General features: G+C 36.8%; 2 protein-coding genes across 2 annotated transcripts; both read right to left on the reverse strand.

Annotated features, from left to right (window-relative positions):
- Positions 1-254: 254 nt before the first annotated feature.
- LOC100606883 (olfactory receptor 5H1) lies at positions 255-1241 on the reverse strand. The gene has a single exon (XM_003261705.3). The coding sequence runs from the start codon at positions 1194-1196 to the stop codon at positions 255-257; it is 942 nt and encodes a 313-aa protein (XP_003261753.2). The 5' UTR covers positions 1197-1241.
- A 15218-nt stretch (positions 1242-16459) lies between these two features.
- Positions 16460-17568, reverse strand: LOC100606537 (olfactory receptor 5H14). Its single transcript, XM_003261704.3, has one exon. It carries the CDS (start codon positions 17480-17482, stop codon positions 16550-16552), a length of 933 nt encoding a protein of 310 aa, XP_003261752.2. The 5' UTR covers positions 17483-17568; the 3' UTR covers positions 16460-16549.
- Positions 17569-18184: the final 616 nt, after the last annotated feature.

The raw sequence follows: 18184 nt of genomic DNA on the forward strand, positions 1-18184 counted from the left end.
CATACTCAAGTAGTTATATGATGAACTAGGCTATTTTATTTGCTTTCTGTGATCATTATTCTATTATATGAACATGATAAAAATTTCTAGAATGCTTTTGAATAACATATAGACATATTGCGATTAGTTTATTAGGTACTAAAACATTAGCTCATTAAAGTGCTAGAACAGTTACACTTGAAAAATCTTCGAACAACATAGGTACCTCTAACTTGCATAATTTTGTGACTATTTTTATAATTAGAGAAAGGATATTAGTATGAAACCTCAACATTTCTTTTTAACATTTTTGTGAATGAATATATGACTTGCTTATTTCTCAGACTGTAGATGATAGGATTTAACAAAGGAATGATGACCGTGTAGAATAGAGGCTCCACCATATCTTGATCGTCTGCTTGTGGAGATGCAGAGCCCACATAAATGAAGAGAAGAGGTCCATAGTATAAAGAGACAGAGAAGAGATGGGCTCCACAGGTGGAAAAGGCTTTCCTTACACCTTTATCAGATTTCTTTTTTAAGATTGTGAAGAGAACAAATGTATAAGATACAAGAATAGTCACAATGCTGAATACCTGAATTGAACCTGAGAAAATAAAAAGCATTAGAAAATTAATAGAAGAATCAGTACAAGAAATCTTAGACAATGGGATAATGTCACAGTAAATGTGATGTACTATGTTGGAGTTACAGAAGGTTAGTTTGAATAAAAATCCTTCATGGATTAAAGCATGAAGAAGCCCACCTACGTATGACAAGATTAATAGCCGGATGCACAGTCCATTGGTCATAATGGCTGGATAAAGTAAAGGTTTGCATATGGCTACATAGCGATCATATGCCATTGTTGCCAAGATAAAACATTCCGTGGTTACACTGATTGCAAACGAAAAAAACTGTATCTTGCATTCAGAGAGAGATATCACCTTACTCTTAGCTAAGAAGTTGCTCAGCATCTTTGGGGCCACGGTGGATGATATCCAAGCATCGACAAAAGCTAAATTCCCGAGGAATAAGTACATTGGGATATGAAGGTGAGGGTCTTTCCAGATGAGAGCAATCAGACCAAGATTCCCCATGATGGTGATGAGATATATTACCAAGAATGCCAGGAACAGGGGTATTTTCCACTGCAGTTGATATAAAAATCCTGTGAGAACAAACTCTGTCAGCAATGTTGCATTTTCCTCTTCCATGTCCTCACTGCATGTCCTCTAAAATAAAATGCAACAAATGAAAGGGAATATTTGCAATGGCATTATGAGTTGAAATTGGGGAAGAGGTGTTGAAGTAAACCCTAAAATGATCAGAACCCTCTCAATTTTTTAATCAGTCCTATAACTGATGAAACCGTATTTGTTGCAATGAAAAAATGGAAAAAAATGATATATTTTGGTTTGAAACTGTGCAGGAATTAACAGATTTTAATAAAAAGAGGTGCATTCTCTGTATGCAGTATATTTCTATGGACACTATTGAGTGCAGTAGAAAAATTGTGTGTCTGGCATATGATCCAATGTCAACAGAAAATATTTTTGAAGGGTCTGAATTTAAAAAAAAATGAAATAAATACCATGTGAAGGATTTTAACTTTTATTCTTCATATAATAAGCATTTGCCAAAAATTTTAAGATGGGATATTATATCCTAATATATTTTTTAAATTTAGTTTTTGATAGTGTAGAAAATATGCTGCAAGAAGAGGAAACTGGACTCAGGGATACAACTTAGAAAGTTGTAGTAAGTTCCAGGCAATCCCTAATCAGATTACTCATAAATATTATCTGAGAGAGTTTTTTTGAAAAATATAGGTTGTGAGGTTTTAATGTAGAAATTATTTCAGGAGTGAGGTCTTGGGGTCTTTATTTGAAAATACCCTCCAGTTGATTCAAATGCATGTTAAGCGTCTAGTCTTTGTGTGGTATGACATTGAAAGAGATGATAAGACAAAGAGATATATTCTGAAGAATTCAGAATGTAGAGTCTCTAGTATTCTGTGACATATTTTGTGGGAATGAAGTGGTCAATGAAGGAGAGAGGAGTTACCTGGTGACTGGGAAGAAGGACATTAAACACTGAGAACTCAGGTGTTCTGACAAGTTTTTGGAGTGAGCATCATCTGGACAACTGGGTGTGTTCTAATCAGTAATACAAGCCTATTAGAACTCAATAGAAATGATTACTTGGATTCATCGTGGTAGTCAAAGGCATAATTAAAAATGATGTATCCGTTGGAGAGTAAAAAAGAAACAAAAAGGATGGCAAGAAAATGAACTCAAGCAAGTTATATTAAAGAGCTAACAAAGTGAACATATGTCCTGTAAATGGCCAAGATGTGACCTTAGTTTGCCATCCAAGACATAGAGGCTGTCAGAGGTTATCTACTGCTCTAGAAGCCAAAAGAACTAGAAACTCATTTTCCCATTCTTCTTACATCTAGAGTGAAGGGAAGTGATCTAGGATGGCCAATTAAACACATTGATCCTACATTTGGAATATGGAGAAAGAGAGAAATACAGGGACAAAAGATACTGGTTTCAAAAGTAGCCAAAGCAGAAATACCAGGACTCTACTTAATGCAACCTTCATACACATATGCATAACATTTACAGTGTGAGATGTCAAATTATTGTCAAACATGAATGTAAGGATACAGGAGTTAATAGCTAAGTGATTTACCTTAAAAGTTTTAATTGGAGAATATGCTTAATTAAAAGGAATGAGTATTTATATCAGAACAATTCCAAGAAATAATTCTAAGAATCATTATAATCTGAACCTTTAAACCAAGTTTTAATTGCTTAATGCCCTAGTTCATATTAATTCATTATAATAAGATCAAGAAAATAGTAAAATATTAAAGGAACAATTCAGTCTTATAACTCTTTATCAATATTGTAGTCATAAAACTAAAATATAAAAATAGTCCAGTCAGAGTCATCCAGTTTCTGACTCGCTGTTATGACAGGTTGTTACCCAATCTAAAATTTTAATGAATCAAATGGCATTATCAACATTTCTACAAATGATAACAAAAATTAGAGAAATTATTTCTTCCTTACCCATATTTTGAAGGAAATTGTGGCTATCCTTTAAACGTGTTGCACTTTCTAGAAAAGAAATACATATAGTAGCACAGCAATGTCAATAACACAGGTAGCAATTCATTGCATGCTCATTCTTTTTGAAGGTCCCATTTTCCAAGCATAGTAAAATGTTGTTTATTAAATTTGATTCGAGCACATAAGTGGCCCAGTTGCGCAACTGGGGACTTTTGCCAGAGGAAGGAGTGGAAAACTGAAATTCTTATAAGAGTGTCAGAGGACTCCGTGTAGGACAAATTGAAGCTGTTCTAATGGGCTGGGCATTGTGTGTTTGCACATGTATAAGTCCAGGTCATCCCCAAGGGCATCATTACAGAGTTCTGGAATCACAAACATCATTTCATGGTAGACACTTCTAGTTTTAACAATTGAAATAACACTTGATGTTACTATTTACCACCATGGATGACACTTCTGTCATATTTGTTCAAACTTTTGTTTATATGTAAAATTTACATGTTTATATGTAAAATTTACCTACATGTAAAATTTATGTGTAAATGTGTAAAATTTATATGTAAATTTTATATTTATATTTACATTTTATATGTAAAATTTATATGTTTATATGTAAAATTTAGTGCTTTAATTAGTATAGTCTTATTTGAGGTAACCAAAACATAATTTTAATGAGGCCAAAGTTCTAGATCCTCTTTGGGAGCAACCTCAAATACAATTGTCCTTCCCTTGCAAATTTATGACATGCAAATTTTAGACATATATGTAGATTCCCCCACTGTAAGCTAAAATCTGATGGGAAATTTTACTAGGAAGAAGACAAGGAGCAAATGTAAAACAAAGCCAGAGAGTGGCTTGAGGTGGGAGGTGTCCTAGGTCTGTGCTTCTCAAACTATAATGCCTATGACTTTCCTAGTGATGTTGTCAAAATGCAGATTGTTTTTCAGCAGTTCTGGTGTGGGTTTCTCAAGAGCCTTTATTTTTAATAAAGTGATACCTGTGGACATTTGCCATCTAACAGGTCTTCATCATGGGAAGACCTAGATTATCAGAGAGCCTTGATCGTTGAAGAAACAACAAATGGTAAGTGTGGCTGGTATGCAAAGAGAGAAGCAGGAAGGACCAGGTGTGTTCAGGGAGGCCAGCATGGGTGGGACCTCGATGGGTAGTTCAAGGATATGTTCTTTACCCCAACTTACATAAAAACCAATGAAGTATTATTGAACGATTTGAAAATGGTGGTAGCATGTTCAGAATTTTCGTTAGAGCATTAACAGAATAACACGTTAAGCAGCATCCATTCAGAATATAAAATCGAATTTACTTTCTTGCAATATTTATATTTCATATTTAAATAGTGACATGTAACTTTCCTGATAGTAAAAGTATTTATTAAAGAAATAAAATCACCTGCACTTGGATCACGGATAGTGATATGGTTTGGATTTGTTGTTCCACCCAAATTTCATGTTGAATTCCAATGCCCAGTGTTAGCAGAGGGGCCTGATGTGTGGTGATTGGATCATAGGGGTGGATTTCCCCCTTTCTGTTCTCATGATAGTGAGTTCTCATGAGATCTCGTTGTTTAAAAGTGTGTAGCACCTCCCCCCTTCTCTCTCTTCCTCCTTCTCTGGACATGTACAACATGCATGCTTCCACTTCAACTTCCCCCGTGATTGTAAGTTACCTGAGGCCCCCCCCAACCATGCTTCCTGTACGGACTTTGCAACTGTGAGTCCATTAAACCTCTTTTCTTTAAAAACTACCCAGTCTCTGATAGTTCTTTATAGCAATGCAAGAACAGACTAACACAACAAATAAATTATATGAAGTGGCCCAAATGCTCATGGTCCCTACCCCTACTACACTACCTTATCTCTGCAAGCCTTCAGAAACAATCTCATGGGGAGTTTCTTATAATCAACTGACACTGGAAGAGAAGACTCAGACCTGGATACAGATGGTTGTGCAACATATTCAAGCACTGCACAAAATTTTGGTGGCTACCATACTACGGCTCCTTGCTGGGACTTTTCTGAAGGACAGTGGTGAAAGAAAATCCTCCCAGTTAGAAAAATCCTAAATGATGTACTTGGTTGTTCAATTTGCTTAAAAGGAGAAATGAATAAATGTGTGATTATGTATCAATTTATGAGCTATGTCTAATGATTAAGCTGGATGATCAGGGACTTGAAAGGAGCATAATTGGAAAACTGGTGACAATGATATTTGAGGCAAGGTGCTTGGAGAGATGTCTCTAACTGGGTATACATTATATAGATATCTGCTATGGTTTGAATGTTTCCCCACCACAATTCAGGTGTTGAAACAATGGCCAGTGTGACAGTATTAAGAGGTGGGGCCTTTAGTAGGTGCTTAGGTCACAAGGGCTTCTTTCCTTGTTGATGGGCTTAAAGCCCTTATAAAAAAGATTTCCCACAGCCTTCAGTTTCCTTGCTCTTCTGCCTTTCACCACGTGAGAACCCAGTGTTCATCTCCTCCAGAAGAACTTTCAAGGCACCATCTTAGAAGCAGGGACGGGACCCCTACCAGACATCCAAATCTGCCAGCATCTGGATCTTGAAAATCTCAGCTTCTAGAGTTGTAATAAAATAAATTTTCACTGTTTATAAATTACTCAGTCTCTGGCATTCTGTTGTAGCAGCACAAATAGGTCAAGACAGAAATAGGTACCAAGTGGAGTGTTCCTATAACAAATACCTGAAGTGTGGAAGTGTCTTGGAAAGGGGTAATGAGTAGAGGCTATAGCAGTTTTGAAGCGAATGATGAAAAAAGCCTGTATTTTTCAAGAATGAAGCATTAAGGACAAGTCTGGTTAGAATTCACAAGAGAAGAGCGGTAGGGAAAGCCTCATCCTTCTTAGAGATTACCAGAGTGGTCATGAACAGAATGTGGGTAGAAATATGGATGATAAAAATATTCTGATGATGTCTTAGATGGAAATGAGGACTATCTTATTGGAAATTAGAGGGCACGCTCTCCTTATTATAAAGTGGCGAAGATCTTGGCCTAGTTGTGTCTGTGTCTTGGGACTTTGTGGAAGGCAAATCTTAAGTGCAATGAATTATAATATTTGGCAGAAAAAATCTATAAGCAGCAAAGTGTTGAAGGTGCTGCATGGCTTCTCTTAATGGCTTATAGTGAAATGCAAGGAGAGAGGAGCTATTAAAAGATGGAATTTGTAATCAGAAGGGAAGGAGAATGTAAAGATTTAGAAAATTTTCAGCCTGGCCATGTAAAGAATAATGATGGATGCTGCAAAAAGAAAGCCAATGGTATGACCAAGTGACCATTTGATCACAATATTAGTCCATTTATAATAGAAGAAAGCCAGCTGCTATTCATCAAGACAATGTGAGAATGACTCCAAAAGTATTTCAGAGATCTTCAAGCTTGCCATGTCGCATATCTGGGACTGGACCCTGCCAGTCCCAGAGTGCCAGGACTTTGAGGGGACCTGGAAACTCACTTCCCAGGGCCCCCTTAATTCTCTGCTCTTTGCATTATGACACAGAACTCCTTTGCCAGCTGAGTTGAATGGAAGTTGTGTCTCAGGTGTGCATACCTGCAGCTGAAGCTACTGCCCCAGAGTGCAGAATTGGTAAGCCTTGGTGACATCCATGTGATGCTAATTCACAAGCCTGCAGAATGGACACATGGATTTCTCCACCTAGATTTCCGAGGATGCCTCAGATAATCTCAACACCCAAGCAGAGACCTGTCACAGGGTCAGAGCCACCACAGAGACTCCCAAATGGGGTAATTTTCAGTAGATCTTTGGAAATAGAGCTGCCAGGAGACCACAGACCTGTATAGCCACTAGCTACAGTGGCATCCTGAGAACTACAGGCACTGGACTGCAATCCATAGGAACTGCAGTGTAGGATGCACTAACAAAGACAGAGAGGCAAGTAACCAGGAGCCTTATTGATGCAACCCCTAACACGGTGTATTTGGAAAGCGGGACATAACATCAAGGCTATCCTGAAGACTTAAGATTTAATGTTGTTTGCACTGTTGGGTTTTGGACTTAATTGAGACCTATTATTCCTTCTTTTCTATTTCTCCATTTTGGAATTGAAATATTTGTTCTGGCCCATCATGTATTTTGGAAGCACATAACTTGTTTGATTTCATAGGTTTGTATCTAGAGAGTAATTTATGTCAGAATGAATAATACTTTATGTCTTACTCATATCTGATTTAGATGATATCTAGATGAGACTTTAGCCTTTAGACTTGTGAGTTGATGCTGAAATATGCTAAAACTTTGGGGCTATTAGGATAGAATTCTGCATATGAAAAGGATATGAATTTTGGGAAGCCATGAGCAGAATGCTTCAGTTTGCTTTTCCATTCCACCTTCAACCATGTAAGGATACAGTGTTTCTCCCCTCCAGAGGATGCAGCAAGAAGGAAACATTTTGGAAGCAGATAGCAGTCCTCACCAGGAAATCCAATCTGATGGCATCTTGATCTTGACTTCCTACCCTCCAGAACTCTGAAAATGTACATTTTTGTTTTTTTGTAAATTACTCTATCTGTGGTATTCTGCGCTATAGCAGCACAAATGGACTAAGACAGTATTTGTAGCTCATGTGGATGTCCACCAGCGTACCCTCTTGATTATTAAAATCCTCAGCTGAGGAGAATTTTAATAATCAAGAGGTTAGAATGACCCATCTATGGATATCAGTAGGCCTCAGGTGGCTGTGGTAATAGGGATGGAGATTATGCCTGGGCTTAAAAGATTATGAAAGGTATGCATGTCATCCATGAGACTGCTAAAACCTGAAACACTTTTCTACTACATGACTCTTTGTGGTAGACAAAGGATTTCACCTAGATTTTCCTACCAAACACATCCTAGATTTGGAGATAGATGGAGACAAATGCACAGGAATCAAAAAAAAAAAAAAAAAAAAAAAAAAACTTAGTGCAAAGGCAGTTGAGGTAAAAATATCAAGATCCCATCACGTGCATCCTGCATCTAGAACAGTGCCTTTGAAAATGTAAGCTGTGTCATTGGAAGCACAGAAGCAGAAACAACCACCCTCATGAAGCTGCTACTGGAATAAGATTTTGGCTGCTGACTGGCTACTTTGCTTCCTCCTGTTCCTGCCATATTGTCCAGCTGATTTCTCCAACTGCACTGTGATTTCTATGGTAGAGTAAATGTCAATTCAATAACTTACTTCCTGTTGCAACCCAAAGACCTGGGATTTTTCAAAAGACAGACCAGGGAGAGAACAGAAAAGGATACTGAGCAGCGTGTTGAAGGAAAGAAGTCAGAGGAAACTAAAAAGCTGAGTGTTGTGGACATAAAGAAAGAGGGAAAACATGAAGTTTGACGAAATGATGTATACGGGAAAATGACAAACTAAATGCTCTAGTAGGACAAGGAGTGAAGGGAAATCACTGTGTATAGAAATTAAGAGGTTTTTGTTTGTTTGTTTTTCGCCTGGTGCAGTGGCTCACGCCTGTAATCCCAGCACTCTGGGAGGCCAAGGTGGGCAGATCACCTGAGATCAGCAGTTCAAGAGCAGCCTGACCAGGAAGGCGGAGATTGCGATGAGTTGAGATCGCCCACTGCACTCCAGCCAGGGAGACAGAGCAAGACTTCATCTCAAAAAAAAAAAAAAAAAAAAGAAAGAAAAAAGGAAAGAAATTAAGTGATTTTTAGTGGCGTTAGTGAGAACCATTTCCCGTATGTAATAGAATAATGGTCTGCAAACAAGTGAATGGGAGACAAGCAGTGCAACAGTGAAGGGAATGAGATAGAGTACTCTAAGACATGTGGAGAATAGCTGGCATTTGTCTACTGCTCATGGAATAATTTAATATTTTTCGTTCTGTAGGATATTTAAGTAAAGTTCTCAAAAGTAAAGATAGACAACTGAGAGAAGAGGAGAAGATGATGTCGAACAGAGAAAAGGAATAGGGGAATGGGAAATTTGTGTGGGTGGGTGAAGTACAACAACAATGAGGAAGAAAAATAGGCAGAGAATAATGAAGTCATAGGTAGGTAAGTGTAAAAAAGAAAAGCCACAAAAAGAGAGAGAGGAAGTATCAGAGATGCACTAAGGCAAAATAGAGGGAAGGGCTCAGACGCTTGGGTTGAATCTGTGCATTAACTCTGATGTTCATGAATACCACAGAGATCCCTGAGGGTCTTTTCATTTTCTTTTTTTTTTTTTAAATCAAAGTTTATTTTCCTGTGAATTTGTGTATTATAAAATGACTTTGACTATAATTTTTCCCATGAATTTTCCACTGTTCATGAATATATCATCATTGTCTGAAAGTTTACTCCATATTTAAATGTTGCTTTATCTTTGCTGTTACAGTGATTAAATTTCTCAAGAAATGTTGCTGATTTTGAGAGCACATTCTTCTCTGTCAGTTTTTTTTCTTTGATTGATAATTTTTAGCAGAATCAAGTAAGACAAAGACTGGATCCTAATACAAACATTGTAATAAACAAATGACAGTAATTCCACTTGTAAATTTTTATGAGGCATTGGTTTCCTTCCATGCAATCCCAAATTACAAAATAATGACAAACTGTAAAACTCAATTTGTTCTGGGGTACTTTTAAAATCATCAATGCTAATAAGTTTAGGGAAGTACATTTTCTGCATATTTTCTGAGATATATGCATAGATATACATATACTATAACTATTACTAGTATTACCATGTATATCTAAAATACTCAATATGAAAAATGTGTATTTATATGCATTTAATTCTTTATATATTTATGCACCATATATAATAAGTAATCAATGAAATTATTGAGAGAAGTGGTGAAGAGGAGAAAATATTTAATAGACAGATCCTAAAAGTTTTCATCGGAAAGTGTGATTACACAGAATGAAACTACATCACAATCATCAGAAAAGTATCTTATATAACAATCACAATGCATTGAAGATTTAAAACCAGCTTTAAAACATTTAAACTTCTAATTAGCCAGAACTTATAACATCATTATAGTCAGGTTAACAAGATCATAAATTATCACTAAAAATTTATTTTATAGGTATTTTGCTTGTCAAGATTTTAACCATGATAATGCGATACAAAGATTCTTCACTCTTCTTGGTTCCATTTGTTCCCGGCAATCTTGGCATGCTGTGAACCAAATACAAAATTATTATATATTAAATAGCATTTTAAAACTTCTTTAAAAATAATAATGGATATGATAAAATAATTTCTCTCTTACTAATATCATAAGAAATTATGGATATCCTTTAAAAGTATTAGGCTTTCTAAAGCAGAGAAAAATACATAATAGAACAGATCTGATAATAACACAGGCAGCAATTCTTTGTACACTGATGCATTTTGGAGGCTTCATTTCCAGTCTTAGAAAAATGTTTGTAAAAATTTTCTTTCAACACAAGTGCTGACCAATTGTATATCTCTGTTTTCACCAGGAGAGAAAAAGCTATCTCGGATTCCCCTGAGAGCATCTTAGGATTCCCTGTATGACAAAGTGAAGATCTTCAACTGGGCATTGTGGATTTAGATGTGTATGAGAAATAGAGATTATCCTACAGGGTATTGCAGAGTTTAGAAACATAGGTGAGTTAATGGGTGCAGCAAACCAACATGGCACATGGATACATATGTAACAAACCTACACATTGTGCACATGTACACTAAAACCTAAAGTATAATAATAAAATAAAATAAAATAAAATAAACGGATATTAAGTCACTGTACCCAGTTTGGGTTTTAACAACTGAAATTACACTTTATGCCACTATTATCCACAACACATAACACTTCTGACATTCTATGCACACTTTAGTTTGTACATAAAATAGGATGCTCTGAATGCTGCGATTAATATGGTCTCATCAGAGCTGGTCAAAACATGATTTTAATAAGGCCAAAGATCTAGATTCCCTTCAGAAGCCAACCCCAAGTAAACTTGTAAAATTGTCCTCCTCATTCAAACTGCAGCTCAAACTCCAGACATCTATCTAACTTCCAGGTGAGCTGAAATCTGATGAGAAATGTTAATAGGCAAACATCAGGGGGAGGAAAAAAGAAAAGCAAAGAGAATCTTGCAATGCATTGCCACCAGTTGGTGCTGTCACTATAACTTCATAATGGCATTCTATCATTCTATCAGATTAGTTTATAGATAATTTCCAGAAAGTCTAGGTGTAGATCATTGACTGACTTAACTCCAACTGCTCCCTCTCTCTATGGAACCACCTAATGAGATCTTTTTGCCTGACACCTAGATAGAGCCCATTACCAAGACAGGGGAATTGCAACAGAGAGTTTAATCCATATAGAACTGGCTAAATGGGAGATTCAAGTTTTATTATTACTCAAATCTCCCTTTCCAAAAATTCAGAGGGTAGGATTTTTTAAACATGGTTTGTTGGGCAGGGGTCTAAGCAATGAGGAAAGCTGATTGGTTGGGGTGGGGATAAAATCATCGGGGTTGAAACTGTCTTCTTGTGGATCCTGGGGCGGGGGGGTGGGTGTGTCACAAAACTAGAGGAGTCCTTTTACCATTCTGGATGGTGCCAGCTGATTTATCAGAATTCAGGATCTACAAAATATCTTGAACACCAATCTTAGATTTCACAATAGAAATATTGTCTGTAGGAGCAATTAGGAAGGTTAGAAATCTGTGGCCTCTGGTTGCATGATTAGGAGCCATAATTTCTAATCTTGTGATAATCTGTGAGTTTTACAAAGGTGGTCAGATCCCCAAGCTAGGAGGAAGTTTGCATTGAGGAGAGACTGTTACCATCTTTGTTTCAAAATCAAACTCTCAATTCCTCCCAGAGGTAGTTGGACGTACACTCAGGAATGAAGAAGGGCAGCTTGGAGATTAGAAGCACTGCCTGATTTTATTTCAGATTCACTCTCATGATATGCCTATGTGAGATTTTTCTGTCATCGTTTTTGCAAAGGTGGTTTCAACTATATTTCATTCTATTGTACTCTATGTTGTCACTGTGCATCTACTAAGCCTTTTGCTCAGTTACAATTTCACCCATTAAAATAAAGGAAACTAGATAAATGCCTTATAAAGTCACTTCCTCAGATGAACCAGGCCTGCCTTCTTTAACCACCTTTACACGTTGGTCAAAGTCTGGACTCAGAGCAATAGGGAAAAATATCCTTGTCCCAGACAAAAATGCCAGACATTTTCTGTGGAATTTAGAATTCTTCCAGGATTATATAATCCAGGACTCCCTGATCTTAATCAATTTAGTAACATGATACTTTAACCTGGTTAATCCTATAGCTGAAGCCAAACGTGAGGTACCTAAGGTAGATAGGAAAGATCCAACCCCTCAATCTTCCAGAAAAGGAACAAAAAGTTTTGGGAAAATAACAAATAATCCTCTAGAATCCATTCACAGAGTATTTCCTCAAAAATCCACTGACCTGACATGTAATCTTATAAACAAAACAGGAGGAACTAATCTCTGACAATAAGGCAAAATTAAAAGTATGATTTGTGAAACATTCTGGTCAATTCATGTTGAGTTCAGGCATAGAAAATACTTGTCCTATTCATCAGTGGGATCCACCTTCAACTCAATAACCTAGTTACAAAACAAATGATACATTGGGAAGCTGATGATCTGCCAAATGAATATTCGAAAATATTTCAGTAGCAAATTACAGTGCATTCATTTTTTTTTTAAATTATACTTTAAGTTTTACGGTACGTGTGCACAATGTGCAGGTTTGTCACATATGTATATATGTGCCATGTTGGTGTGCTGCACCCATTAACTCGTCATTTAGCATTAGGTATATCTCCTAATGCTTACCCTCCCCCCTTCCCCCACCCCACAACAGTCCCCGGAGTGTGAAATTCAAGTTCTGTCTGTTATCTTTGAGTTTTCTTATCTACCTATACATTGCCCATTTCCTGAAGCCCTACATGCTAGGTCTGGACAACTTGATATAAACTTCAGAAGATAATCTTCATACATGCAACTGAGCTGGCTGCTAAAAAGTTCATCAAAACATCCAATAACGTAATTAGAGACACTCAGACTGCAAAACAGAAAAATCAACAGATGGCAACTGCCATTTTATTCCATCATCAAAACATGCTTTGAGCTTAAAATCTAAAAATCTTCTCAACTAACTGCCCTTTGGGCCTAGATAGTAAGTTGATAGATTGCTATAACCACTAACTTTCTTTTCTTTTTCTGAGACAGTGTCTCACTCTGTTGCCTAGGCTGGTGTGCAGTGGTGCCTTCTCGGCTCACTGTAACCTCCCACTCCCGGGTTCAAGCTATTCTCCTGCCACAGCCTCATAAGTAGCTGGGATCACAGGCACCTGCCACCATGTCTGGCTAATTTTTTGTATTTTTCGTAAAGATGGGGTTTCACCATGTTGGCTAGGCTTGTCTGGAACTCCTGATCTCCAGTGATCCGCCATCCTCGGCCTCCCAAAGTGCTGGGATTAGAGGCATGAGCCACCATGCCTGGCCTATAACCATTAACTTGTATTTGTTTTATTTCTGTTGATTTTGTTCATGGGTGCTTTGACTATGGAGTAGTCCCCAGGCCCTTGGTATTTTCCTCATGAGGGTCATCATTGTAATCTTGCTGGTATGCTGTATTTCCTCAAGAGTCTGAAATGCAAGTTCATAGCCATCACAGTTGCCAGATTTTCTCTATATGATTAACATGGCAAAACAAAGTGTCCAATAAAAGAAACACTGCTTTAAGAGACTAGAAATTGTAACTTATGAGTTCCATGCTGAGACAAAGACAACCAGCTCTGGTGGTGAGAAAGTGCTCTGTGTGCCTGAGTGTTGGTAAATATCCCGTAATTGAGAAGTGAAACAAAAGGGAGAAAATAGTTAAAATAATTAAATTGAAGTACATTAGGCTGAGATGGCTCCAGCAAAATGGGTTTCTACCTAAGCACACAGAAATCCCAACTCGTTGTAAATGGTAAAGAAAATGTTAATTTTTTTTTCTTTATACTTTAAGTTCTGGGATACATGTGCAGGTTGTTACATAGGTACACATGTGCCATGGTGGGTTGCTGTGCCCATCAACCCGTTATCTAAGTTTCAAGTCCCACATGCATTTGTCCTAATGCTCTCCCTACATTTCCCCTCCACCCCCTGACAGGCTCCTGTGTGTGATGTTCCCCTCCCTGTGTCCATGTGTTCCCATTGTTCAATGCACACTTATGAGTGAGAACTTGCGGTGTTTGGTTTTCTGTTCCTCTGTTAGTTTGCTGAGAATAATGGTTTCCAGCTTCATCCATGTCCCTGCAAAGGACATGAACTCATTCTTTTTTATGGCTGCATAATATTCCATGGTGTATATGTGCCACATTTTCTTTATCCAGTCTATCATTGATGGGCCTTTGGGTTGGTTCCAAGTGTTTGCTATTGTGAATAGTGCTCCAATAAATATACACGTGCATGTGTCTTTATATTAGAAGGATTTATAAGGCTTTGGGTATATACTTAGTAATGGGATGGCTGGGTCAAATGGTATTTCTGGCTCCAGATCCATAAGGAATCACTGCACTGTCTTCCACAATGGTTGAACTAATTACACTCCCACCAACAGTGTAAATGCCTTCCTATTTCTCCACATCCTCTCCAGCATCTAATGTTTCCTGACTTTTTAATGATTGCCATTCTAACTGGTGTGAGATGGTATCTCATTGTGGTTTTGATTTGCATTTGTCTAATGACCAGTGATGACGAGGTTTTTTCATATGCTTGTTGGTCACATAAATGTCTTCTTTTGAGAAGTGTCTGTTCATATTCTTCACCCACATTTTGAAGGGGTTGTTTGTTTTTCTCATGTAAATTTGTTTAAGCTCCTTGTAGATTCTGGATATTAGCCCTTTGTCAGATGGATAGATTGCAAAAATTTTTTCCCATTCTGTAGGTTGCCTTTTCACTCTGATGATAGGTTCTTAACAAAAGTTTACTTTAACCAATGAGAAACCATCAACTCACCTCTAAGTAGGAACTTTCTACTGGAATAATCCAAATAATGCTACTGCTCCACTTTAGCCAAAAAAATTTCTTTTTGACTTCCACATTAAATCAACAAAAGCCTTTCTCTCCTCTCATGTATACATAAGTGTATGTATACATAGATATTGACACCTGAAACACATGTACATATAATCAGATAGCAATGATGATCCATCAGAAGACACTGAAGGAGTTGAAAAAATAATCTGACATCAAAATGGGGGAATAAATGAGTGCTAGAAGGGTGGAGGAAATAACTACAGGTTTGCGAAACAATATGTGAGTAATGTTTAGGGTAAGGGCCTCGGTATCAATGACAAAGTGAAAGGAATTTCAGTGTCGAAAGGTGAAGGGCAGAGTGGAATGGCATATGGATGACTCACAGACTTCAAGAGTGTGAAATGAGAAGAAGGCTAACAAGGACTTTTTGAAGCAGGAAATATCCAAACTCTTCCTCATTTTCATGTTTTTCTCTCCAATCACTGGGCACTATGATGTCATATCATCTTAAAATAATTTGAACTTTGATGATATGCATTTAAAGCCCCTGATTGTCAGCAACGCATTCCAATAACCTTGTAACATCACTGATTTTTTAAATCTTAGTAGCATCATCTTTTTTTCTGGGAAGATTAAGACCATTTTCTTCCTACTAAGTCATTTATCTTTTCTATGCCTACTTTAAACTAAGTTCTATTTATTCATTTAATTTTCTGATTTAGGGAAGCTTTTCAGATTCTCTGAAAACACAATCACAGCTGGAAATTGCCTTTGAAGCCATCTTAGGAAGTTAGCGGCTGCGTGGTTCTTCTTATTCATACAAACACGAGAGTTAACAGCACCCTCTTGCCCTCTTGCACATTGACAGTGCCTTCACTGTTAAACACTTCTCATTTTGTCCTCATTGCATTTCCATTTCTGTTACTCTGTTTCATATGTGAGTTGACTCCCTACAAGAAGTAAAATTCACTCTTTTGCAATTAAGTGAAATGAAAGGCCTCTTGAAAGCTAGCAGAATTCTTGGGATCTACCTGTCTTCCTCTAAACACAAATCAACCTTCACTATGAAGATAAATATGATAGACGTCTTGGGTCATACAGTTGTGTTAGTATCAAAAACATCATACTTAAGTGCGTATCAGATGAACTAGACTATTTTGCAATTAATGCATTTATAAGACACATTGATTAACATACCATACTGTACAATATTTTTATTTGCTTTCTGCTGTCATTATTCTATTATGAACACTCGACTAAAATTTCTCAAATGCTTTTGAATAACATGGGAATATTTTAATTAGTTAAATAGGTACTAACATCATAGGTCATTAAAGTGCTAGAACAGTTATAATTGCAAAATCTTTTAATGCTGGCAAAAACATAGGTACCTCTAATTTGCACTATTTTGTGACTATTTTAGTAAATAGAAAAGAGAGATGAGTAAGAGATCTAAACATTATTTCTTTTGAACATTTTTGTGAATGAATCTATTACTTGCTTATTTCTCAGGCTGTAGATAATGGGATTTAATAAAGGAACTATGACAGTGTAAAATAGAGACTCCATCATATCTTGGTCATCAGCCTGTGGGGATGCAGAGCCCACATACATGAAGGCAAGGGGCCCATAGTATAAAGATACAGATAAGAGATGAGCTCCACAGGTGGAGAAGGCTTTTCTTATACGTTTGACAGACTTCTTTTTCAAGATTGTGTAGAGGACAAATATGTAAGATATAAAAACAGTCCCAATGGTGAAAACTTGAATTGAACCTGCAAAAATAAAAACCATTAGAAAGTTAATAGAGGAATCAGTACAGGAAATCTTTAACAATGGAATAATGTCACAGTAAAAGTGTTGTATTATGTTGGAGCTACAGAAGGTTAATCTGTATAAAAAACCTTCATGAATTAAAGCATGAAGAAGGCCACCTATAAATGACAAGACTAATAGCCGGATGCATAGTCCGTTGGTCATAATGGCTGGATAAAGTAAAGGTTTGCATATGGCTACATAGCGATCATATGCCATTGTTGCCAAGAGAAAACATTCTGTGGTTACACCAATTGCAAAGGAAAACAATTGTAGCTTGCATTCAGAGACAGATATCATCTTACTCTTAGCTAAGAAGTTGATCAGCATCTTCGGAGTCACTGTGGATGATAACAAAGCATCCACAAAAGCTAAATTCCCCAGGAATAAGTACATTGGGATATGAAGGTGAGGGTCTTTCCAGATGACAGCAATCAGACCAAGATTCCCCATGATGGTGATGAGATATATTACCAAGAATGCCAGGAACAGGGGTATTTTCCAGTGTGGTTGATACAAAAATCCTGTGAGAACAAACTCTGTCAGCAATGTTGCATTTTCCTCTTCCATGTCCTCACTGCATGTCCTCTAAAATAAAATGCAACAAATGAAAGGGAACATTTGCAATGGCATTATGAGTTGAAATTGGGGAAGAGGTGTTGATATAAAGTGTGCAATTATCAGAGACCTCAATTTTTTGATCATTATTATAAATAAGAAATCCTATATTTAAGGGGTTAAAGAAATGAAAAAAATAACATATTTTGGTTTGAAAATTTGGTAGTAATATGCATACTCTGGATTTACTAAATTTATGGGCACAGTCTTGAATGTGGTAGAACAATCCTGTGTCTGGTACATGAATGGAGGTCCTGGGGAATAGGTTTTTGAAATGTCTGGATAAATGAATATCTAGATGAAATAAATGCCAAGAGGAAGAATCTTAAACTTTATATTTCATAATATAAGAATGCACCAGATACTTTCAGATGGGAAATGCCATCATAACATGTTTTTAAAAATTTTTAATAGTGTAGAAAATATGCTGTGGGATGGGGAAATTGGACTAAGGAGTACTAATTAGAAACTTGTTACTAAGGTCCCAGCAATCCCAAATCAGATCACACATAAAAATTATCTGGGAGGGTGTTTTATGAAAAACATAGATTGTGAGATTTTAATGTAGAAATTGATTATTTCAGAAATGAGTTCTAGAAATCTGCATTTAAAAATACCCTCAAGGTGATTCAAATGAATGCTAGATGTCTAGTC

This window comes from Nomascus leucogenys, chromosome 21 (genome assembly GCF_006542625.1).
Source record: "Nomascus leucogenys isolate Asia chromosome 21, Asia_NLE_v1, whole genome shotgun sequence".
In the NCBI taxonomy this organism is placed as follows: Eukaryota; Metazoa; Chordata; class Mammalia; order Primates; family Hylobatidae; genus Nomascus; species Nomascus leucogenys.

Coding starts and splice junctions, on each gene's coding strand:
- LOC100606883 (XM_003261705.3), bottom strand. CDS start 1,196: ATGGAAGAGGAAAATGCAACATTGCTGACAGAGTTTGTTCTCACAGGA.
- LOC100606537 (XM_003261704.3), bottom strand. CDS start 17,482: ATGGAAGAGGAAAATGCAACATTGCTGACAGAGTTTGTTCTCACAGGA.